The sequence below is a fragment of the Camelina sativa genome, chromosome 13 (assembly GCF_000633955.1).
Source record: "Camelina sativa cultivar DH55 chromosome 13, Cs, whole genome shotgun sequence".
Taxonomy (NCBI): Eukaryota; Viridiplantae; Streptophyta; class Magnoliopsida; order Brassicales; family Brassicaceae; genus Camelina; species Camelina sativa.
Window position 1 is genome coordinate 400,708 of NC_025697.1, and position 23,585 is coordinate 424,292.

A 23,585-nucleotide genomic window follows, 5' to 3' on the forward strand; every position below is an offset into this window, starting at 1 on the left:
AAACCAATGAATGAGCTTTGAGCTGTTTGAGATGCTGCCTCTCTTGTATTAGAGAGATGCATAGAGAGAGAGATGGTAGCAATAACTATGATCTCGATTATAACCCACAACATCACATTCAAGACATAGACCCAAAACCCCACATGGCTCCTTATTTCCCAATAATACTATCCTATCATCCACATCTCTCTCTCTCTCTCTCTCTCTCTCTCTCTCTCTCTCTCTCTCTCTCTTTAAATAGACCTTTCTCTCTTTGTTACCTTGTTCTTTCTCCTCCTCAATCTCTCTCTTTAAAGATGAAGACATCATCATCAAGCTTTGTCTTCCTTTTGGTTGTAATCATCCTAAGCTCCTCAGTGCTAGCTTCTTCTGGTATTTGAATCATTCCTCTTTTATACATTTGGCTTTCTGAGTTGTATGGAGTTTTTTCTACTCATTGTATTTGTATTTGTATATACCAAATCCATAATGACTAAATCCTCTTAACATGGAACATAGTACTAATGACTAAATGAGACATATCAAAATGCAGAAATTAAGCTGGGTTTGGAGGATTACAATTTCCCGGTGGATCCATCTCCAACCACAAAAGCTTCGATCAAACCAGGTCCTATTGAACACGGAAGCCCTCTCAATCCTTACATTCCAAAACCTCCTTCTTCTTCTCCTCCTCCACAAGCTCAAGGCGGTGGATAAAAAAGACCAAATCTTTCTTTAGTTTACATTTTAGTATGCACTTGTTTGTAGCTAGAATTTCCCACGTTTTTTTTCCTTCTTAATCTTGTTTCTTTAATTTCTCTGTTCCGGTAACTCTTTGTACTGCTACTAACATTGTCGCTTTCTACTCGTTATGTTTAATTATTTGCCTTTATCTCCATTTGTCAGCTCGTGTAGTAGTACTACTGTCCATTTCGGGTAATAGCAGAGGTATGGGTATTTTCAACTACATATATTTTATATTGTGGATTCAATCTCATAACTCTGAATTCATAAAATATAGTACTATCCAAGAACACATTTTAAATTTCCAAATCAGAATTTTAATAATATATAATAGTATTATACTAATATGAACATATATTGATTTTGCAAAACTTGCTATGATGATGGGTTTTAGACTTTGAGTCATAAACAAATGACCCATAATCCCATATGGAGTATTAAATAGTTGGACCGTAAAAAAAACAGATTTTGTTATTAATGGGCTTTAAAGATAATTGAGAGAGCGTTATCCTCACGCGACCCCATCTAAACCAACCAACAAAGTCCGATAACGGTAACGGAACCAGACCTCTGTCAAAAGACTCTACAATCCAACACATGTTTTATTTGTTGATTTTTCGGTTTTATATATTTTTTCTGTAGGTTTGGATCAGTTCAATCTTTTTTTTTTCTTATCTTCTTAGATTTGATTATGTCCATCTTAAAATCATTTTTAATTTAGGAAAAAAAACACACACACTCAACAGTACAACACAAAAGAAACATGAAAGAAGTGAATAGTGGCGTGAAAGAGAAGCATGAGGCGGTGGTCCCGAAACTTAGCCGCACTAACGACACATAGTTCCATCACGTGCCTCCCACGCGCATTACATAATCTCCACCGTTCATGTTGATGACTCTCAATACTTCGAAGACTCAAATGAACGGTCATAAACAGATACCAAGTAAAGCTAAGATAACACGAAACACATTGCTCCTTTTTAAAAAAAAAATCACAAATAACACGATGATACTTAGCGTGCGGATTAGTGAACAATCGAGTATTACCAGCTTAAAGCCTGTTTCATGTTTTCTTTCTTTTCTTCTCTTTAAACAAATAAATACAGTATTAAAAGCTGTATGTAAATAATGTTGCATCACTTTGGTCCCCAAGACAGAACAAAAACATAAGTCCTTCAGAATTTTTCCTGACCCCTCAATGTTTTTTTTTTATTACTATTTTGTTTATATCCTTAATTTTAATTTCCTTTTTAATAACAAATCTCTTGATCCAAGAGTTCACGTTTACTTGTAACAGAAGTCTTTGTAAATCATATTACCAAAAACCTCGTCTTTCTTTACTCTCTCTCTCTCTTTCTCTTTCTCAATTGAAAAATGTCATCTTTCCAAAACTCCCACATTGATTTGGAAATTATTTCCGGCGACCGTCATTACCGTCGAAGTGACGTCAGCGGAGGAGAAGATAGTTCTTCTTGTGATTACGACTACGATTTCCACTCGGCTGTTCGTAGTTTTTGCGGCGAGTTTGAAATTGCTGATGATGACTTGGGTGGTGATGAAACATATTCCGATTCAGAAGCCTCTCGATCAGCCGGAGGGTCTCCAGAGAAAGATTGCAGGATTTGCCACTTGGGTTTAGAGAGCAATCGCCATGAATGTGGGGATCCAATGATTCTTGGATGTTCTTGTAAAGATGATTTGGGTTATGTTCATAAGCAATGTGCCGATACTTGGTTCAAGATCAAGGGTAATAAGTAAGCAAAACCAATGTGAATTATTTTCATAAAAGCCTTCATATATTGGAACTTTGTTTAGTGATTATTATTATTAACACGTGTAATTTTTTCAGGACTTGCGAGATTTGTCGTTGCATAGCCCAAAACTTCTCTAAAGTTGCCAATGAGATTGATCAAACATTAACAACGGTTGAAACCAATGTGGATGACGTGGAGGCTGGTAACATATCAACCGTGGTGGCTACAAGTGATTCCGATGACCGGAGATTCTGGAGAGGAAATAGATTCCTTAATTTCCTTTTAACATGTATGGTATGTGCATTTGTAATCTCATGGTTCTTTCACTTTAACTTGCCTTCACAACAATGAGAAGAGAAGATTTTTAAAAATCCTCTGTTTTTTTTTTCTCTTTCTCAAATCTCATTTCTTTTGCTTTGTGTGGCATTTGATTCCTGTTTTTAGCTTTTTGCACGAGTGCAATCATATCAAACAATTGGATCAACATTTACAAAAGAAAAAATAATAATAATAACATTCATAATTGAATTAAAAAATCTGAATGGGTACACACTTGTTCACATTGGCATGTACATGTTTTTGTGTGTATTCACAATTTCTCAAAGTGAGTATTTCTTTCTTAAAACTCTAATAAGTCTCAAGAGCAGAACCATGTCTAAGTGCTTCTTTAGCTTCAGCTTCCATCTCGAGTTTGAAGAGACAAGCCGCTTGTAAGTAAAGAGGGATTGGCCATTCCGGTGAAGCTACTTGCGCTTGCATTGCATCACTTAGAGCTTCGCTGAACATTTCAGTCATTAGGTAACAAAGACACCTTCTTGCTAATACTGTTGGTGACACCGTATGAGCTCCACTCATGAACTGCAAATTAATGAAGAATGAACCAAATACTTGCTGATGATTTAGTGTTTATATGTCAATGAAATAATGTACCTCTGTGTAGAATTCAATGGCGGTATCAAAATCTTTGGCACGGAATGCGACATCTCCATGCTTCTTGTAGTCCATATTCTCTTGCATTTCGCCCGTCCACATTTGGAATGAAAACTGTCACATTTATCAGAATCAGCATTCAGCAACATCCAACCCTCAAATTCAGATAGTAAGTATGTACATAAAAATCATCAATATACCTCGTTTCCGACCGCATTATCTTCTTCATACCCGAGCTTCTCTAGTAGTTCGTGTATAGTACTTAGATCCGCTCTGGAACACGCATTTCCAAAAGGAGTTAACTTCGATGACTCTGTTGTAGGTTTGGTCTTTTCAGGCAGATTGTTTGATGGAGGCTGTCAATTAATATGATTTATGAGTACTTGCTAACTAAATTTTTGCATTCTTTCAAAAGAGACTAGTTTTGAGTATATGGAGAGAGTGACACTTACAGAAATGGGTCTTTTGACATTACTACGCCATAACTTGGCTCGTTTCTGAAGTCTAGAAAGAGTCGCCTTAAGAAACTTTATACTTGGCCTCTCTTCAGGTTCAGTCTTCAAACATCGGGAAGCTATGTGTATTAGTTCTGTTCTGTCTTCATCTGAGAACTGACCATCCAGAGCTGAATCCATTAGCACCAAATAGTTTTTGCCTCGGAACAAGTCAAGTGCCTGCACAAACAAATCACATTAACATTTATAAAAGCTAAGAATAATTCCAAAATGCAACTAAATATGCCACTTTTGTTACATGGTTCGGAGGAATATGTCTGCCGCTCATAAGATCCAATAACAAGGTTCCAAAGCTAAATGTGACGCTCTCCGGCATCAGAGTACCTGAAAAAAGTCATTGTAGAAACGAGCTTCTATCAATGAGACTTTTCAGCTGAATTCGTATTGAAACATACACATGAAATTAAAGGTTGCTATATATGGTACCTAAGCGCAAATATTCAGGAGGAGCAAATGCTAAGTTGGTGCTATAATTTTTCCCTTCATGGCTATTCTTCATGAGACCAAAGCAAGAAAGCTTAGGATTCCCTCTCTGTCATTCAACCAGTACTTTTGATATTAAACATTTGGTTTGTTTTTGCATATCAAGAAAAACACACAAATCAAAGAAAAATAGAGTTAAGCATCCATTACCTTATCAAACATAACCCTGTAAGGATTAAGATCATGGTATAAATCAATTTCTTTATCATTACAATACTCCAAGGCTCTTGCGGTATGCAGCGCTACTTTTAACCTCATTTCCCATTTCATCGGTCTTTTCTCCCCTGAAACACACACATTAATTACACTCGTCTTAATCAACATGAAACGCCATAAACTAATGTGATAAACCAAATTAAAAGAAGAGATTTTAGTTTACAGTGAAAAAGATGTTTTGCTAATGTTCCATTAGGCATGTACTCGGCAACAAGCAATCTCTCGTTATCATCATAACAACAACCGATCAAATTCGCCAAATGGTCACTCCTTAATCTCCCAACAGCTTGTGCTTCATTCTGAAACAAACAAGAAAAAGTCCACCACCACCACCATATAAGATAATATCAAAAAACTTATCAAGAAAAACAAAAAGATCCAAAACCAAAATCATGAAAAGGATCACAAAGAGAGACGAACGATGAATTCGAAAGGATCAGGCCAAGAAAGTCTTTGAAACCGTTTGACGGCGATCCGACGACCGTCGCCGAGTTTTCCCTTGTAGACGATGTTTGGTACGGAATCGTTGTGTTCTGAAACGATGTTTCCGGAGGAGAAACCGTCGGTGGCGATTCTAAGCTGCTCGAAGCTGAACTCACGGAATATCAAAGGATAGTGTCCTCCGTCGTCGTCGTCTCTGACGTTTTCGAGATCATCTATGACCGTTGATGTAATCGACGGTGAAGATGATGATCGGCACCAAGACTTGAAGCAAATGCATCCCATTACCGCCGGCGTAATAAATATAATAATGCTCACTCTCCCGCCTCCAAAATTTTCCTCTGTTTTTTTTTTCTCAAGTCTGAAAACAGAATTCGAATAGTACTTATTAGCATGTTTTCTCTAATGGGACGAAAAATTAATAAAACAGATATATGTTTAGTCATGAATCATGCTTTCCTAAGCTATAATATTAATATCGAATACAATAGTTGTTTTTTTCCTTTTTTTGACGTCATATTTTAATTGTTAATTTAATTTAACACTATTTAGAAATATATCGTTAGTTACAGTCCATTTATTTATTCAATATTAATATATCTGGAATCTTTTTAGTTTCTAGTAGTATTTTATTTTATAGTGGTTATTGGTTAATGGGGCGCTCGTTTCGGGAATATCAAAATTATTATAATAAAAAAGGATAAATGGGCTATAAGTACGGTTTGGACCTAAATGGGCTATAAGTATAGTTTGGACCTAAATGGGCTAAATAATATAAATACTGTAAACTATCATTTATAGCCCAATAATCTTCGATCATAGCAACCGTAACTCAAAACATGGCCATGGCATCAAAAGTCATCTCAGTTCTCAACTACAGTATGTGTTCTTCACAATATTTGTTATTAAACTCAAATATTCTCAATTACCGAAAATTGTGTTCTTCAAATTTGTTATTAAACTCGCTTACGATCATGATATTGCCTAAACTCACTTACGATCTACAAAACAATTGGAACATTACATAAATATTTCACCATGAATCTAGTGAGTGGTAAGTATTCTCTGTGATTTTGACTCTTTTTTTTTTTCTTTCCCCGAGATAAAACAAGAAGTACAAGTTGGGCAACTATGACGAGACTAAATCAATCATATTAGATACTCTGTTTGTGTCCTGAGTTTAGACTCTACTAATAGGAGATAGAGGCGGAGCCAAAGGAGATGAAGCTTTCAGGGTGGTTTTTGCCTCGGCAGCACATGTTATGACCGTGACGCACACAAAAAAAGCTTGCAACGGTGATACAAACGAACCAAACTCCACACTGTAGATCCCTGTCTTCAGCTCCGTCATCGCCAAAGCCGGACCTGACTCTTGTTCGTTTCCTTCCTGCAATGTAAAAGACTACTTTTAAGCACACGATATAAACAAAAAAATACAACCCGTAATAGAAACACAAAGAAAGATACACAGATTTACATGGTAATTTGAGACTGTTTTGCTTAGTTATGTTTTTTTGTTACCTGATCGAACAGTTTGAAGCTTTGGTTGAACTCATGGAGGGGTGATTTGTTAGAGAGAACATGGAGTTTACATCCAACATCCCAGCCACCGCAGTCGCATACCCCTCCAGATCTCCACCGGCTAATCAACGGTGATGGTGCTCCTTTCTCCGGGAAAGTGTGAACGCCACCTGGAATGATCACACTCGTTTCATCGAGGCCAGTACAATTTTCTTCGACCAGCTTCTTTTTTATCACCACAGCTGCAACCTCTTTTCTCCCTTTTACTTGCTCTGACTCATAAAACAGAACTGATTCCCTAATAACAGGAGATATGTTTTTGAAGTTCTGCTCGGTTAAATCTGAGCTCATGGAGTTGCTCAACCGCATTTGACCGATTACATTGTAGACAAACCCGCAGTGTTTCTCTTTGTGTCCATGGATTAGCCAGCTTCCGCTTTTCTTCTTCTTGACTTCATTAACCGAGTAGAATGTGCAGTACTGAACAGAATCATCTTTGAACGATGAGCTTTTCATTGAACCCCCAAGAATGCTCCTGGTTTTGCTGTTGTTATCATCGACCACAAACTGAAACAGAGGTATGCCGTTTCTGATCGTTAGCTGAAAAAGAGCTCTGGTTCTCGATGTGTCGCTCTTGGTTGGGTTTGAATTGGAAGAACTTGATCTTGCTTTCGCTGAAAGAACATTCTCAGAGCCTTTGGGTTTCCGTAAAGGGTCAAGAAGCCGTCTTAAAGGACTAACTCGAGATGATCTGCAGTGAGTGTTCTGGTTCTCCGAGTTACTTGACTGAGATTGACAGACTGAACCATCGAATCTCATAGAGCAAGACTTGATGGTATCTTCAGAAGAACTCAATGGTTGGACAGCTGAATCTTCTTTCACGCTGAAACTTCTGCTGAGACGACCGAAGCTAAAACTAAACCGCTTGCTTGGTGAATGGTGTCTCTCCTTTCTGGATTCAACTTCACGTATTTCTTGATCAAATATCCTCGAAGCTGTCTTTGAATGCCTTCTCCCACCAAACCGTTCCTTTTTACCTGAATGATCAGTACCAAGAGGCAACATCACATCTTCAGAATATCTCTCTAGGTCGATAGAGAGTGGACAGGAACGTGGAGTTTGAGATCTCAATCCTAAAGAGCTATTGAAACCGTTAGCTACCCTACTCATGTTATCATCAAGATACTGGGGCTCACCGGAAAGAGTGCTTCGGGACTGTCTTCTTGAACGAAGGAGAAAAATGTCGCTGTACTCCTGCCTTTCAGAAGTAAGACCAGCTTTCGAATCGCCAATGATCCTCTTGTCAACACAATGTCTTCCAGTTTCTGTAGCTCTTTCTTGTGCATGTCTCTCCCCTGGTATCTTCTGAGTATCCTTCTTATTCATGGCCAGTGATCCCACAGAGTTTCCCATTTTTGACAACAAACCTGAAGTGGATTCCAGATTTGAATGCGATCTTCTGCTCTTCCTCTGTTCCACTCCTTTGTGATATCTACTAGAAGGCTTATTGATACAAGTTTCTGCTATATCCTGCTTATTTAATGAATCCCTAGAAGCCAACTCAGGTCCCAAAGAATGTTGAAGATCCCGGGACACTTTAACTTTACCGAGATTTGAAAAAGTGGGGAACAGGTCATCAATCTTGTACCTACGAGATTCATTGGGAACAACTACTCCTGAAGTAGAAGCAATACTACTACTAGACACATGTCTCTCACTTTTCCCACTAGATCTTTCAGCTCGACCACGCTTCCATGTCTCTAGACGTTCCCAATCCAAGACTCCAACATTCAAAACATTACTCTGTGGTACGCTTTCTTCACCTCTGTCTATACGTTGGAGATAACCTGGCAACTTGGACATATATTTAACAAGCTCATCATCATTGTGTTCCAAACTCTCATTGACACATTCCTTTCCACGATTACGGCTTGAAACTTTCGTTCTGACACGAATCTCGCTGCTTGTGCCACTTGTTTGACACTCTTCCTTTAACGTTCCTCCTTTATTTAACCTCGCATCCGTCATCTCTGACGCTCTTAGACTCTGTTTCAGAACATCTCTAAGCTCAGTTCTTGTAGCCATTATTCATCTACAAAAAAAAAAAAAAGAGAAACTTTCATTTTTATATAACTCTGGATTTATCCATAAACTAACTAAATCACGGGAGACTCGGATTACTACTCATTCTCTCATTGAGAAGTTCACAATGTATAAAAAAAGACTAAATCTTGATTTCAATCTCGAGAAGAAACCCTAAAATTAGTAAAAATATCTAAATCCTTCTTTTTTTAAAACTCATTCAGCAAATCAACGCAGCATCGTCAGTAACACTCTTTAACATTCTCACAGGGAAAAAAAAAAACAAAAAGAAAAAAAAAAGGAGGAAAGAAACATCATTACCATTACGAAGGGAACAAGACAAGAATTTTTTTCGTGAAATCGCAAACTGGAGTTGGTGGTGGTGGTGGTGGTGGCTGATATCGTCGGAGAGAAGAAAACAAAATTATTATTTTTATTAATGTGGAGGAGCCAAAACAAACGAACAACGTGGAGTAGAAGCAAAATCGGAAAAGACAAAAACCACAGAAATCAAGATTCAATATTGATCAGATTTAATCGTCGTCGATCGAGAAAGGTTTAGTAGTGATCGATCAGAGAGAGAGAGAGAGAGAAAGAGAGCAAGGAATCGAAGAAGGAAGTTGCGCATGGAATCTTCCTTGCGCCGCTTACGAGTAAGACCAAGAAATACTAAAAACAAAATAAAGAGAAAGAGAGACAGAGAGACCTTCGTGTAAGAAATCGTACGGTCGAGATTAATAAGCGTTTAGGGATCGTGTGGTTAGTATGAATTAAAGGCCCATTAAGGAGACTTCACTTCCGTTTTGTTTTCTCTCTCTTTTTCTTCGTATCGCTCGCTCGCTCGCTCGCATCCCCAAAAAAAAGCAGAACTTAACGAGACATACCGACGTCATCACGCATAAGTTTTTTCTTTATCTTTTTCACTTTTTTCTCTGCATATCTTCATTATTTGTCCGTTACGGCTTTACAAATTGTTCAATCAATTTCGCATTTTTCTAATAATATGTGATGACAGAAAACTATAATCTGTTTTTAACTTCTTATGTGTGTTATAGAGATGTTAATCTTGACCTGATTAAGAGGTTTATTATATTCTAGAATCAAATCAAATGACATAATTTAGTAAACTTTTCTGAGGTATTTTCTTTTGCGCACACATGTATGCCACCCACAATTTACGTGTCTTAAGGTTTCATGGATAACATCATTATCTTATCAAAAACCACTAATGTTTATTTTGCATGAGGAGCCTGTTATTTGTTTGACTAAGGAGAGCCACTTAGAGCAGTGATCCAATTAAAATAAAGTAATATATGTGTTATTATTATTTTTTGTTTCAATAAAGCAAAAGGATTCTACTTTTTTTCCTTTTTCTTTTTCTCCTTACATTATGATAGCACGTCGTAAACGTAATATATTATGTAGATATTTTTTTTTTTTTGTGACTAAAAAGACAATGTTATACTACGATTTGCTTATAACAAATACACCTTCAACACATTTTAAACATTAGAATCTCTTATACGTATTTAAGATCGGCCAAAAAGGAAAATTAAAGGTTACTGTGTTACTCAATGAATCTCGATGTTAGGATTTAGGAACATGCTTTATGGTCCAAATCCAATGTTTTCAATCATGGGTTTGAATATGATATGATTTTTTTATACATAAACAACCTCAATTCTCCCAAAAAATCAGCCAATACATACATCGTCTTTTTAGACAACTTTCTATTAGATATAGGAATTTCTACTGCAAAGTTTTCGGATTCAACTCAAGTGCAAGTTGCTGAGGTTACATGTGAAGTGCATAATTATTTAGCATAAGATGATGAAAATTCAGCAAGGTGATTGATCAAGAAATGTGACTTTACACATGGCTTAATTGGATTCTATATTAGAAAAATCTAGAGGAAAAGGGGTATCGATATACTTTCAAAATTATTGTTCATACTCATATTTTCTTGTCACCAATCAATTATTCATAGAACACGTACATAATAATGTCACAAACAGTTACGTTATCAATTATCATCACTGTCATCTTTATAAAAGGAAACAGATTATAATTCTTTTTTAAGGAAATAATTGGGTTTTGCAATTTTACATCGATAATGAAATGTTTATACGGGAAGCAAAATGTTTCAAGTTTCAACAAAACAAGTCTCCCAATATGCTCGATGTCAGGTTTTGTCCGGGTCAAAGTCTGTAATATCATAGGTTTGCACTAGAGAACAAAATTTGTTACATATCTTCAAAATTAACTATTAGTGATTCTCAAAGTAGTAATTTTTTAATCAAGCTTTTTGACATTTAGTACCTTTCTAATCTTTTTAGAAGGATAAAGACGACAGCAAGTCATTCTGTTTTGGCAACATCCCCTTGCTTAGCTGCATGTAATTAAACAAAAAGGAAAAAAAAAAAAAGTTGGTCTCACTATATGCAATTATGCATCATCTAATTACTGGTTCGCTTGACCCGACTTCTCCAAACGGGTACGGATTATATGGCCCATGATAGCATACTATATGGCCCATAGATGACAGCCCAGTGAAATTATGAATTCAAACGCAATCGATATAACTAAACAAATAATGAAAAGCTAAAGCGTTTGCTTCGGTCCATGAGTGAAGCGATATGTACCAAGGTAATTCTTTTTGGACAAAACACCAAGGTAATTTTTATTTGAAAATTTTCAATATTATTTTTACATTGAGTTTGGATATTCAAAATCCCTAAAAAATTTGGTGCATTGGGCCATAAAACAAACAAAAAGATAACTTAGTTTGTAGCTCAAGGAAATGAGATGTTTTTTTTAAGAACTTTTGATTATGGATATTGGGGTAGTGTAAGTTGAAAGTCATGTCCTTGTTAAAAATAATGATATAGCGTAAGGAGAAATTAGAAGTTGATGAAATGTTTGCAAGAGTAGAATGAGTAGATACTTAATTTATAGGCTTTCTTGAGCTGCAATATATCATTAATTAACCATCATTTTAGTATTATGTAAGACTCAAAACTCTCGATGTGATTATAGGACACACAAAATCATGATATTTTAATTGTTCAAGGTTTATTCAAATATTTATTTACTTTTGTCATCACTCATCGTGTTGCGTTTGTTAGACAAAAGGTAGAACACTTTCAACCTTATTTCCAGGGTTGCTTTGTAAGGGAAACAACGACGTACAATACGACAACTGATATAGAACAAAGAGACAAACCACTAAGTTGTTTGAATTGCTCGAAACATCTACATACAATTACGACGTTACGTTATTGGGGAATACCATATATTCCAAATTCCCAACTAAGGCCATATCTTATACAGCATATTTGAAAAGAAGTTGTTTGATTGAAAATTGAGCAATATCTTACCAAACATGTGAAATTATAATATGCAAACAAGAAGAAAGTTATGGGATTTCTAAAAATGTTAACATCTTTCGCATGTTAATTAAATTCCTAAGCAATAGGTAAAGGTCGTACCTATTTTCACATATAAATGTTATTAGAAGTTTTTGTATGAAATCATCAGATAAGCAAAGGGAAATTATGAAGCTACCAATATATTTTTGTTTAAACGTGTAGTGACCACTCTTGATCGTAATATATACGCAAAGATGATAAAACCGTTGGAGAATTTGGTTAAGTTAGAACCAAAGACAAAGCATCACTTTCAACCTTTATCCTTAGGATTGGACCAAATTGTGGTCAGCCTATTCGGCTTTACGTACCATTCATTTATCAAACTTGTTAGGGGTAAATGAAAACATAGGGATAAAGTTATTGATTTTGAGTTGTAACACATATCGAAATATTTCATTCACGTATTGAATGTTTTTTACTATTTGATATACCCTTAATGGCTTTTAAGAGAGGACGCATTCATTGTTTGGCAGTGAATGCATCACGAAGTGACAATTTTGAAATTTGTAATATTTAAAATTCTATGCAGGGCTCTTTTTTTTTTGGTGAATAAATTCGATGCAGTGCTCTTACAACTTGAAAAGGAATTTTCAACTGGGTTGTTGTGTCCTTTTTGTGACACCAAATATATTTGTAGAAGTTGTAAAAAAAAGGGACAACAAATATGAATTCGAGTATATATGATAAGTAACTAAGTAGAAAAAAGTAAGTAATACAAATTGTTTGTAGATGTATTGTACCGTTGGAATATCATTTGATGAAATGCGACTTTTTTTTTTTTTCTTTAAACAATTTGTATACGTAAAAAAAAATGTACAATCTTATTAAATACGTCATTCTATGATTTTATTGTTATCAAATCACAATCCAATTTTTTTTTTTTTATAATGAGATAATTAATAAAAAAACAAAACAAGAGAACATCGTAGATGGATCCGTCAATTACACGATTCCCATAATTACAAAAAAAAACAATTCAAATATTAAACTATAGTATAAATTTAAATCTTGTCGTCATCGAACAAGAGAACCTCATCACTCTCACTCACTGCATTTTTCTCTTTTCTTTTCTCAGATTTTTTTTTTCCGAGAAAATAAACTGAAAGAATCAGATCGGAAAAAAAAAATACACACACAAAGGGCTCTCTCATAAATGTAATGCGATTCAACAAGCACGAGAAAATACAGAGAGATAAAACAAAAAAGGAGGCTCCTTTGAGCGTTTGATGTCACGTATTTGAGCAGAGCGAAGACTGTGTTCGAAGAGAGATTTTGCGGCGCAGTAATGGGGGGTTCGTCGGAAGAATTGAAAATCGACGTTATGCCAGAAGTGGAAGAAGAGAAAGCTAGAGAAAGCAGTTGCTGCAGCAGCTCTGAAACAACCAGACATGAGGAGGAAGAACAAAGAAGCCCTAGTTGTACTACGGAGGATTTCACGGCTTCTCCTGTCTCTTCTCGTTGGTCTGTTAAGAATATCGACGACGGAGAGAAGAAGATTCGTTCCGATTGTGCCAAGCATTCCAGAGTTTCAGGTTCGTCATAAATGCACCCACCAAGTGTTTGCTTTTATTCCTCACTGACGATTTCGTTGTTTAAAGTTCGTAGCTTTGGATGTTTTGTGTGAATTTAAAAGGTCACTGACGATTTCGTTGTTTAAAGTTCGTAGCTTTTACATTAAACGGGCTTAAAGTTCGTAGCTTTGGATGTTTTGTGTGAATTTAAAAAGGTCGTTCTGTTATTCTGGTTTGACTATGTAGAGATTGAGATGATGAAGGAAAGATTTTCCAAGCTGCTACTCGGAGAAGATATGTCAGGTTCTGGGAATGGTGTCTGCACAGCGTTAGCCATTTCAAACGCAATCACTAATCTTTGTGGTATGTCGAAATGGATTCACTTTTTTCATGATTTGTTGAATTCAACTCCTTTTTGAACAGATCTTGATAGGCTTTGTTTGACTTTGTCTTTTGCTTGAATTGTTTAAAAACAAATAAAGCTACTTTGTTCGGACAACTATGGAGGTTAGAACCACTGCCTACAGAGAAGAAAGATATGTGGAGAAGAGAAATGGAATGGCTTCTCTGTGTGAGTGATCACATTGTAGAGATGACTCCAACTTGGCAAACATTTCCTGATGGAACCAAACTTGAGGTACAGACTAGACATAGCCTTTGGATGCGTTAGGTTGCTTTTTTTTTTTTGTTGTTTCGAGTTCTCTATTTGTGGATAAGAAGAAACACTAAAACTTCGGATTATTGACTCAAGTCTTTTTCTGGTTCCTTTGTTGCAGATAATGACTTGCAGACCAAGATCAGATCTTTATGTTAATCTTCCAGCTCTCAGGAAACTAGATAACATGCTACTCGTAAGACCCCGTGACCTCTTTCACCTTACCAAGTGTCTCTCTTTTAGGTATTTTATTTGAGCAGCAAAGGTTTAATTTTTCTTCATCTTCCATCTTTGCAGGAGATATTAGATAGTTTTGAGGAGACAGAGTTTTGGTATGTTGACCAAGGAATCATGTCACACGAATCAGCAGCAACGGACGGATCATCTTCTTTTCGAAAATCTTTTCAGAGACAAGAAGACAAATGGTGGCTTCCCGTTCCACGGCTTTCACCAGGAGGTTTACAAGAAAACTCAAGAAAACAGCTGCAGCATAAACGCGACTGCACTAATCAGATACTAAAAGCTGCTATGGCCATCAACAGTATCACACTCGCTGACATGGAAATCCCTGACTCATACCTTGAATCTCTTCCACGGGTAAGAAAAAAAAGAACTATGCATATTTCGCTAGCATACTCAGTTATGAAACCTAAAGTTGCATTTTCTTTTTTTGTATGTTTCAGAAAGGAAGATCCTGCCTCGGTGATTTAATCTACAGATACATTTCGTCTGATCAATTTTCACCTGAATGTCTTCTTGATTGCCTTGACTTGTCCTCTGAACATCAAGCCATAGAGATAGCTAACCGAGTCGAGTCATCAATCTATCTATGGCACAAAAGAACTAATTCCAAACCAGCTACTAATTCTAGAACTTCGTGGGGAATGGTGAAAGAACTAATGGTTGATGCAGAGAAGCTAGAGTTAATGGCGGATCGAGCTGAAAGTTTATTGATTTCTTTAAAACGACGGTTCCTAGGTCTTCCTCAAACCGCTCTAGACATGAGCAAAATCCAATACAACAAGGTTTCTCTCTACTACACGAAAATCAATTCCCATATCACTCTGCTTACTTTTTAATGCTCACTAAACGATCTTCCTTTTTCTCTGTTTTAGGACATCGGGAAGTCAATTCTGGAAAGCTACTCGAGAGTTCTAGAGAGTTTAGCGTTCAACATTGTCGCTCGTATAGATGATTTGCTCTTTGTTGATGATCTTACAAGAAATTCAACGGAACAGATTCCGACAACATTAGGCAACGACGGTAATGACGCGCTCAAGACCATTGCAGTGCCTGTTTCGAACTACACAACTCCGAGCTATTCGCCTTCAAAACAGGATCTCCGATCATCAATGACAGTTCCGCCATCTCCTTCACGGTTCAAGATTCCTCACAGTAGCAGTGTTAAAAGGGTTTTGACAGCCTATGTTACCAAGAACGAACCTAGTAGATTAAAGGATCTTCCAGTAGAAAGATTGAGCCATTCTTCGTCGGGTGAGAGATTGTCTCTAGAGAAGTGCATGAAGGAGTCACTGAATGTGTCCAACCTTGATCCTGGGATTTGAATTACCACTGCTCCTTGGAAAAGTCTCTGTTTTTTGGATCCCTTTTCCTATTAATATCTTTATAATGTTTATTTTCTTCTTGTGTGTAGTTTAGATTTGTATTATAATAATTGGAAAGATGGGGCTTTGACTTTGAGATGACACAAAGGAACCAAGTTCGAAGATTATTATTAACTAAACCCAAATATGAACTCTATAACTGTAAAAGCTAAAGGATCAAGAAGAACTACGAGAAATGTCAAAAAGGAAACTCCTTGGAATCAATGGAGGACACATCTTATGACAAAAGGCAGAAGAATCTCAACATTGTTCTCCTCAAAAGTAGATTCCCATGTCAACATGATAAGGAACCTTTCATAACAATCCAGACCGAGATAACCAAACATTCATATAGTAGTATAAGTGTATACCAAACTAATACAACTGTTTCCTTCGATTAAAAGAGAACCAAAAAGAGTTTATTTTATTTATATGCGTGGAAACTGGAGATCGATAGAGTTTTTGTACAAAACTATCAACGGTTTATCTATATAACAAAGGGAAATATTAGATCTGAACCGGTCGGGTCAATCACTAAACCACGACAAGGGCCAAAAAAAAGTCCCCTGTTTTTGGAACTAGCTAGCTCTAGCTTCAAACTTCTTCCATACTTTTGTAATAATAAGATGAGAAGTTACTACAAACGACGGATCAACAGCTACTCTATCTTCGTTTTTTTGTTCCTATGTACCTGCAAAATCTAAAACCGAACCAAACAAACTAAAAAAATCAGATTTTCATGTCTTAGTTATAGAAGTTTCAAGTTAGAACCTAAGCAGAATTGTTCCAATGGATGTTTTTTTGGGTTCAGTATACCTTCTTGCTTTTGTAGTTATAACAGTTGCTTACGTAGTAAGATCTCTACTTAATAATACAGAGATCCTGGAAACAAAAAAAAAAAAAACTCAGGAATGGTTAGAGAAACGGAACAAGATTGACCCCAAAACGGAACAAAATGATGGATTCACCATCAGATGGAAACATAAGAACCGATATACCTTGCCACCAATTTCCTCTTGATGCACTCCCAGAATCATCTTCCCCTCCATCTTTCTTGTTCTTCAAAAGGATAGAAACATAAGTTATAAACACACATCAAAAGCTCCACAAGACTTAACTCTATAAAACATCTATACTAGACCAAGAAAGTTTCTAGCATTTTCCCAGAGTAAATCGTGCATTAGATTCTTCAGCCAGATTCTTTAGAGACAGTAGTCAATGAACAAGCGTAATAAGTTGAGTTTAGATTTACCGTGGAGTTGATGGTGGAATTACTTTGAGACTGGAAATAAACATCAGGGCCACCGTAATAGATGGAAGAACTCAGATGACAAGGTTGTACTCTCTGATCCTGCTGATAAGCTGAACCAAGATTCTCCTGATGTTCCCTGTTTCTATCAACATCACCTGCAAATAAAAAAAAAAAATTCAAATATCAACAAGAGAATTGCATAAACAGAGAGACTTGTCAAAGATGATGATGTTTTTTTAAACATAATTATTACCAGTCTTAGAGGTTTTGTCGTTCCAGCCACCAGTCACAGTCTCTTGTCGCATAGATTCTCTGCCCAGAACCTGAAACAAGAACAGAGAAGAATAGTATCAAATGCTTCATAAACGGAGAAACGTGTACTCCAAGCTACAAATCACATAAAATTCTTCTTCTTCCTCTTCTCTTGAGTGTTCTTATTCTTAATTTGGGGTTGTGGGGTCTTCTTCCACAATTTGAAAACTCTCTTTTTTTAAAAAAAATCCACTATTTGCAACAAACAGACAAACAAAAACAGAACCTTCACAATTCAAAAAATTGTGAATACGAAATTGAAAACAAAAATCAATCAAATCAATTCGGCTATACGATCAAATCAGATAAATCATCGTATCGATTTTGAAAACCCTAATTCCTAAATTCCCAACGAAGCTTTTAATCGAAATCGAAATAGAAACAGAGATTTACCTAACGAAATTCAAACACCGACAAAATTGAATCCCAGAAAGAAAGAAAGAAAAAAAAAATCGAAACTTTGAGGATTTGTTTTTACCGTAGAAGGAGGAGCAAAGATGGATCCGAAAACACCAGAAGAAGGAGAAGGAGAAGAAGGGTTATCTCTAGAACCAAAAAGCTCAGAGGTTAACGAAGAAGAAGAGGAGGAGGAGGAAGGTAAAGCCTTCTTCTTTCTTCCTTCCATTGATATTGATTTCGTCTCTCTCTCTCTCTCTCTCTTTAGCCTAAACCCAGAAATCTCTAATACTACTATACGTATTATTGTATATACCTATGTGCATATTAGATGTATATATATATATATATATATATAGAGTGATGTATGTATTGGTTTATACGATGATGAAGAAGATTATAGCGAAGCAATATGAAAATTTGGGGAGAGGTAGAAAAAGGGGAAGCAAAACTGTGTGGGACACTCGAGACAATTTATAGAAGAGCTAACTCAACTAACAACAACGAAACCTTTGTTGGGTTTTAATTACCGTATTAAATTAAAACCATATGTTAATTTTGTTGTTAAAAAAAACCATTTGTAATCTTTTTAGGAGGGTTAAGCTGATTATGTTTAATCACTTCCCCTTAATAACTTTTGATCAGACTACAACGTTACGTATTGTAATTCTTTCTTAGTTTTTCTTATATGACAAAAAATGTATATATATTTTCTTCCCTTATAGAGAAAACAATAAATAGAAAGGTTAAACGACTTTTTTTTTATTATACACATATATTTGTTTATGCTGTCACTGGTGACGTAATTATTATTTTTTGTAATTAATATTCTTTAGCGCAATGGTAAAAATGAATATGGAGGTATTTTTTTCGTTTTATCTTTTGCTACTTTACATAGTTTTTATCGATGTGTGTCACCGAGTGAAACTAGCATTTTATAACTTGTTTATTTATCGTTGCTGTGTGTGAGTAGAAAAACTTGTTTATTTATCATTCTAGGTACTAGTTTGGTATAATCAACTGGTAAGTAAGTTTGGGGATGCTTTTATACTAGGTTGACCCAACATCAATTAGACAACTGATAAATTTGATGTAAAAGATTTGCGTATACAATAACAACAACAACAACATCAATATACAGATGTCTCGACTGGTACGAGGACTTTGCTTGATGGGAAAATATCTTTCTTTTTTTTTATAAAGGAAAAAACGTCGGTAGTTGGAATATGATTTCATGTCAATGTCATACTACTACTAGTATGATAAGTTATTGTATCAATTACCGTTATCTGGTTACTCAAATTACAACTCCCCCACTCGAGGTGTCTGATAATGCGATCGACACGTGGTAATCGAATTAGGGGGAGTAGGACCAAACTTATCTTAGGTCGGTAGTTACCAAATAGCCACGTACGAGAGTCACACACACACCCAAACAAAAAATAATCCAAAATGGATAATTAACGAACCCCCTTGAAAGGAAGGATGAGTCAAAGTTCGTTGTGTTTTTATTATCTTTGACTCTTCCACTTCTCTCATTCGCTCTTTGTGGATTTCAGTTTCACGTGACAGTTTTTTTTTTTTAAACAAGACCTTATCTCTTCTCTATTGTCGGCTGCAACATTGAACTTGACCTCTCTCTCTCGTTATCTCTACTCCCTTCTCAATGAATGAGACGTTTTATTAAATGCCAAAAACTTTCTTCTTTCTTTCTTTTTTTTCCCAAACTTCGTTTGGTTTTTCTTGTAGCTATTAAGGTTTCGAGATGTATATAGTTTTGAAAACCATGGCCACTTCTATTCTGCCTTACATTTACATCAAATTCAGGTTAGATTTTGGTGGTTGATTCTCATGCAAGAGAGATACTAGACGACGACTGGCAAAAGGATAAGATAGACAAAAAAAAAAAGTAAAGATTCAATTGCGTCTTGGCTTTTGTGATTATTGTTTAGTCTTGAGGAATTTTAGGAATAGGTTAATTAGAAATATATTGAAAGCTTAACTAATTATGCTTGCTCCATCAAACATATAAGTATAAAACTGCAATACATAACTAATTAACTATGAATATTTTAATTAGTCAAAAATTACATACATATATAGTGTTTTGAATAACAATCTATGAATATAATTTTATATAAAAGAAAGAAAAAAAAGAGAGGTTATTTTAGTATAATGTGAACAAGTTTGTTAGTTTGTTTGGGAACTTGGTATCAAGCGGAAGATACGTCGGGGAAACTGCTAACTACGACACATTTCCATATTCTCTTCTCGAGATTCTAAGAGAGAGGATATTTCTTCATCATCTTTACTACTACTACATTCGTAATGTTTGCTTTTTTTTTTTTTAAAAGGACAATGAAAAATTCTCGTGATGGACTAGTAAATTTTGCTAGCCAAATAGGCCCAATACGAAATCAACTTGTTAAGTTTTTTCGTTTGGATTTAGAGAGCAACGTATACTTGGGCTCCTTATTTGACACCCAATGGCCCAAAAATGAAATTGGTGTTTTGTTAATCGTAAGTTTCGGAAAAATAAAAATAAATGCACCAGCCGGGAATCGAACCCGGGTCTGTACCGTGGCAGGGTACTATTATTCCACTAAACCACTGGTGCTTTTGTCAAATTGTCATTCTAAAGAATTATTAATATAATCATTACTTTACATATTGAAGGTATTCTTTTGAAAACAAATTTAACTCCAGCCTAATTGTAGTACCAAATATAATCTATCATCAAAAGTATTACAGATGAATTAGGTTAAAATGAGAATAAGCAGAAGAAAAAAAAAAATAATAAGAGAGAGAGAGAGTATGGGGGGGGGGNGGGGAAGATAGCGTAAATACAAGACAGAAACAGCGCCCAGGAGTCACGCAACCTAACAGGTGACGTCATCACAGTGCTTCTCTCTGTACTGTACTACTACCCCCCTCATATGGACCCAATATATATTTATTTATTTAAATTTAGTAAAATACCATTTTACGTTCATAATATTACATTATCCCAAATATTTTTTATTTATCCAAAAATATTTCATGTTACTTCTCTTCGTTTTAGTCTTTAATTATAAGAAAGAAAAAAAAGAAATTTATGAGGCCACCAAATACACTTTTAAGACATATGTTACAAAAAAAAAACAGAACTAACAACACCAAAGCAAAGACTAATGTTTAGTTGTTACCAATAATGTTTAGTTGTAACCAAAAAAAAAATTTAGTTCTCGTCAAAGATTAGACAGAAACTAAACCATCATGCTTTTTTTGTTTTTGGTATAGTTAGTTAAACATGTAAGCTAATTGTTATCTTATTCAGTTAATTCCTTGTAACAAGAACAAATGTTTCTTTTCTTTCTAGAGTGTTTAGCTTTTTCACCTAGATGCTAAGTTGGATTTGATGAAACATAACACGTCAACATGTGGTGTGGATTTGTCATTTATGTTATGATATGACCATTTATTATTCTAATTTAATGCGTCTCTCCTTAATTCTGATTCACGAGACAACAAATATATGTACCGGTTCAATTTAAAAGAAAAAGAAGAAGAAATAAAAAAGCAACGAATGACTGATGTGATTTATACTTTAAGAAGTGAGTTGGAATTATCTTTCCATGTGCCAAAATATAGTATTGGTACCATGAAATTTGGTTTCTATTTCCATAATTCGCTGCTTTTTTTTTTTTCTATTCAAGTTCTTGTTTAGGTCCTTGTAATACAGTTCTTGTCGATGATTTACATAATTTATCATTCTTTTCTACTAATCGAGTGCAGTGTTTTTTTCCTTATATGCCTGCATTAGTCAAAAATAATTAATTAAGACAATTACTATTAGCTAGTAGCCTAGTACAGTTTTATAACAGCGCGTGAAAATTACCCGCGAGTGGATGATATGGTTTCAGAAGGCGTACGGAGTTTTGTGAAGAACGAGAAACGCCGTTACATCAACTGACGGCAAACTCGGTGGAATCCTCACTAAGCAAAAGATTTGTGCAGAGCAAATCAAAACGTAATAATCTTTTAATATTTTTTTTTTATTTTTAAAACGTAATAACGTTAGCATGACGACGTCACCTGAGAATCCCAATGGTCTTTTATCAGAACTTGAGTATTTTGCAGTTGTAAGTCCTAATTAAATTTAGTACTGTGGCCTAGTAGCTAGCTACATGAACCATAGGTTTACACTGGAAAAGCTCATGGCTGTACCATCTAAACAAAACAAATGTTCCAATTAAAAATCGTTGTGTTACGAGGATATAAATCATAACTGTGTAAAATGGGTGAAAATCATGCTTCTGCTAAATTATGACGAACCAACAACTATTGAGTTGTAGTACAATACATTTACCTATAATGTTGCTATCGCTACCCGGTGCATTAGTTCATATTGGTTAGTTACAATAGTATAATAAAAATAGCTTATCAGATCAACGAATTAAAATCCGATTGTGTTTATTCTACTTTGGTCATACAATATTGTAATGTATATTTTTCTAGATTATTCAATTAGGAAGTTAGGTCCAATGAATCTTAACCCTTAAAGCATGTGCCGATTATAGCTGTTTTGTTAATGATAGTTGAATTTTAAAAAAAAAAATTATTCTGTTTTTGTTAACTTGTTTTAATTTTTTTTTACTCGTGATGAGATACTTTTGTGTGATCGTGTATTACGTATATTATATAGCATGTTTTTATCCAAAAGATGACCTACAGTTAAATTCAACAGTTATTGTGGTTGGGATGTTATTTAATTATGACCTACCAAGCAATTAATACTTTTCGCATTATTATGTTTTAACTTTTTTTCGACTTTCATATAAAATAGGTAAAATGTTACTACTACAAAACTAGCAAACGAAATAAAAAGAGTTTTGCAAGTTGAGAGGTGTGTTGCTCAGACTCTTCGTTGTGTGCAAAATTAGAAAATGGATGATATGTAGACTCTTGGCACGATTCTTAGACGCAAAATAGGTTCGCTATGTAGACTCTTGGCACGATTCTTAGACGCAAAATAGGTCCGCGAATATCATGACTAGCCAATAAGCCATCAACAACAAATATACAATTTGGAATAAAATGCCAACTCGAGACGGTTTGAAGAGTTGGGAGCATCCATGCTTATGCATGTCTTTTGTGTGATCATATTTTCTTTGAACACCCACATTAAATACACATGGACTGGTCTTTTACTTTCGACATCATCGCAATCACTAACTCCGACTCAGTTTACATTTTTTTTTAAGGATCAAATCGGCGTTTCCAAAACATCAGACTGAAAGCACAAAACGAATACGTCTACGAACCACTCCATCACTGCAAGATCCAGATCAACCGAGACAATCCTCCTAATTGGATCTGGCTTTTTCAATCTAAAGTAGTTTAGTCACCAAATCTTCCTCCAATCCTCGTGGTTTACAATCATCACTTTATATATTAGTAACTAGTCCTCGTCACAAAACATTCCTTTTGTAAAGTTTGTTTTTTGTATGCAATATATTTATTAACCTATTAATACTTGAAAATCGAATCTATACTAATAAAAAAGTAGTATATCTAAGCTTTAAAACACAAATAGTGATTAGAGATCTCACTAATTAACATTTTTTTAAAATTTCTAGAATTTTATTTATTAAAAATTATTTTAAACAACTTATCAAGATTTGACATGTCATTCATTAACATTTTTTTAATTTCCAAAATTTTTAGAAAAAAAGAAAAAATTTAAATTTATGGAAATAAAAGAACTATGTACAATATCCCAC

General features: G+C 35.2%; 6 protein-coding genes and 1 non-coding gene across 7 annotated transcripts; 3 read left to right on the top strand and 4 right to left on the bottom strand.

The window, feature by feature from the left end:
* On the top strand, positions 50–877 carry LOC104734199. The gene is made up of 2 exons (XM_010453728.2): positions 50–372; positions 533–877. The coding sequence occupies exons 1-2, from the start codon at positions 57–59 to the stop codon at positions 694–696; spliced, it is 480 nt and encodes a 159-aa protein (XP_010452030.2). The 5' UTR covers positions 50–56; the 3' UTR covers positions 697–877.
* Positions 1,838–2,967, top strand: LOC104734202 (E3 ubiquitin-protein ligase MARCH1-like). Its single transcript, XM_010453730.2, has 2 exons — positions 1,838–2,477; positions 2,573–2,967. The coding sequence occupies exons 1-2, from the start codon at positions 2,098–2,100 to the stop codon at positions 2,826–2,828; spliced, it is 636 nt and encodes a 211-aa protein (XP_010452032.1). The 5' UTR covers positions 1,838–2,097; the 3' UTR covers positions 2,829–2,967.
* On the bottom strand, positions 3,090–5,382 carry LOC104734201 (probable serine/threonine-protein kinase At5g41260). Its single transcript, XM_010453729.2, has 9 exons — positions 5,042–5,382; positions 4,785–4,920; positions 4,556–4,689; positions 4,349–4,454; positions 4,161–4,246; positions 3,860–4,081; positions 3,608–3,763; positions 3,408–3,521; positions 3,090–3,335 (listed from the first exon to the last, which is right to left on the bottom strand). The coding sequence occupies exons 1-9, from the start codon at positions 5,345–5,347 to the stop codon at positions 3,105–3,107; spliced, it is 1,491 nt and encodes a 496-aa protein (XP_010452031.1). The 5' UTR covers positions 5,348–5,382; the 3' UTR covers positions 3,090–3,104.
* LOC104734203 lies at positions 6,043–9,494 on the bottom strand. The gene is made up of 3 exons (XM_010453731.2): positions 8,987–9,494; positions 6,584–8,675; positions 6,043–6,449 (listed from the first exon to the last, which is right to left on the bottom strand). Exons 2-3 carry the CDS (start codon positions 8,666–8,668, stop codon positions 6,243–6,245), a joined length of 2,292 nt encoding a protein of 763 aa, XP_010452033.1. The 5' UTR covers positions 8,669–8,675; positions 8,987–9,494; the 3' UTR covers positions 6,043–6,242.
* On the top strand, positions 13,119–16,020 carry LOC104734204 (rop guanine nucleotide exchange factor 7-like). Its single transcript, XM_010453732.2, has 7 exons — positions 13,119–13,625; positions 13,851–13,967; positions 14,087–14,241; positions 14,381–14,455; positions 14,557–14,856; positions 14,943–15,284; positions 15,375–16,020. Exons 1-7 carry the CDS (start codon positions 13,379–13,381, stop codon positions 15,822–15,824), a joined length of 1,686 nt encoding a protein of 561 aa, XP_010452034.1. The 5' UTR covers positions 13,119–13,378; the 3' UTR covers positions 15,825–16,020.
* On the bottom strand, positions 16,196–18,280 carry LOC104734205. The gene is made up of 6 exons (XM_010453733.2): positions 17,906–18,280; positions 17,369–17,438; positions 17,116–17,270; positions 16,862–16,922; positions 16,680–16,745; positions 16,196–16,563 (listed from the first exon to the last, which is right to left on the bottom strand). Exons 1-5 carry the CDS (start codon positions 18,050–18,052, stop codon positions 16,729–16,731), a joined length of 450 nt encoding a protein of 149 aa, XP_010452035.1. The 5' UTR covers positions 18,053–18,280; the 3' UTR covers positions 16,196–16,563; positions 16,680–16,728.
* TRNAG-GCC lies at positions 20,370–20,440 on the bottom strand. Its single transcript has one exon. It is a non-coding gene; the product is annotated as a tRNA-Gly (tRNA).

What these genes read in the sequence shown, in the direction of transcription:
- LOC104734201 (XM_010453729.2), bottom strand. Translation starts at nt 5,347, where the DNA reads ATGGGATGCATTTGCTTCAAGTCTTGGTGCCGATCATCATCTTCACCG. An exon ending in AGCAAAACATCTTTTTCACT is followed by an intron (nt 4,690 to 4,784) that starts GTAAACTAAAAT and finishes TGTGTGTTTCAG; the next exon opens with GGGAGAAAAGACCGATGAAA. An exon ending in ACAGGGTTATGTTTGATAAG is followed by an intron (nt 4,455 to 4,555) that starts GTAATGGATGCT and finishes GTTGAATGACAG; the next exon opens with AGAGGGAATCCTAAGCTTTC.
- LOC104734204 (XM_010453732.2), top strand. Translation starts at nt 13,379, where the DNA reads ATGGGGGGTTCGTCGGAAGAATTGAAAATCGACGTTATGCCAGAAGTG. An exon ending in AACTAGATAACATGCTACTC is followed by an intron (nt 14,456 to 14,556) that starts GTAAGACCCCGT and finishes CCATCTTTGCAG; the next exon opens with GAGATATTAGATAGTTTTGA. An exon ending in GCAAAATCCAATACAACAAG is followed by an intron (nt 15,285 to 15,374) that starts GTTTCTCTCTAC and finishes TCTCTGTTTTAG; the next exon opens with GACATCGGGAAGTCAATTCT.
- LOC104734203 (XM_010453731.2), bottom strand. Translation starts at nt 8,668, where the DNA reads ATGGCTACAAGAACTGAGCTTAGAGATGTTCTGAAACAGAGTCTAAGA. An exon ending in GCTTCAAACTGTTCGATCAG is followed by an intron (nt 6,450 to 6,583) that starts GTAACAAAAAAA and finishes TTTACATTGCAG; the next exon opens with GAAGGAAACGAACAAGAGTC.
- LOC104734199 (XM_010453728.2), top strand. Translation starts at nt 57, where the DNA reads ATGCATAGAGAGAGAGATGGTAGCAATAACTATGATCTCGATTATAAC. An exon ending in CTCAGTGCTAGCTTCTTCTG is followed by an intron (nt 373 to 532) that starts GTATTTGAATCA and finishes ATCAAAATGCAG; the next exon opens with AAATTAAGCTGGGTTTGGAG.
- LOC104734205 (XM_010453733.2), bottom strand. Translation starts at nt 18,052, where the DNA reads ATGGAAGGAAGAAAGAAGAAGGCTTTACCTTCCTCCTCCTCCTCTTCT. An exon ending in CGACAAAACCTCTAAGACTG is followed by an intron (nt 17,271 to 17,368) that starts GTAATAATTATG and finishes TTTTATTTGCAG; the next exon opens with GTGATGTTGATAGAAACAGG. An exon ending in ATTCCACCATCAACTCCACG is followed by an intron (nt 16,923 to 17,115) that starts GTAAATCTAAAC and finishes ATCCTTTTGAAG; the next exon opens with AACAAGAAAGATGGAGGGGA.
- LOC104734202 (XM_010453730.2), top strand. Translation starts at nt 2,098, where the DNA reads ATGTCATCTTTCCAAAACTCCCACATTGATTTGGAAATTATTTCCGGC. An exon ending in TTCAAGATCAAGGGTAATAA is followed by an intron (nt 2,478 to 2,572) that starts GTAAGCAAAACC and finishes TAATTTTTTCAG; the next exon opens with GACTTGCGAGATTTGTCGTT.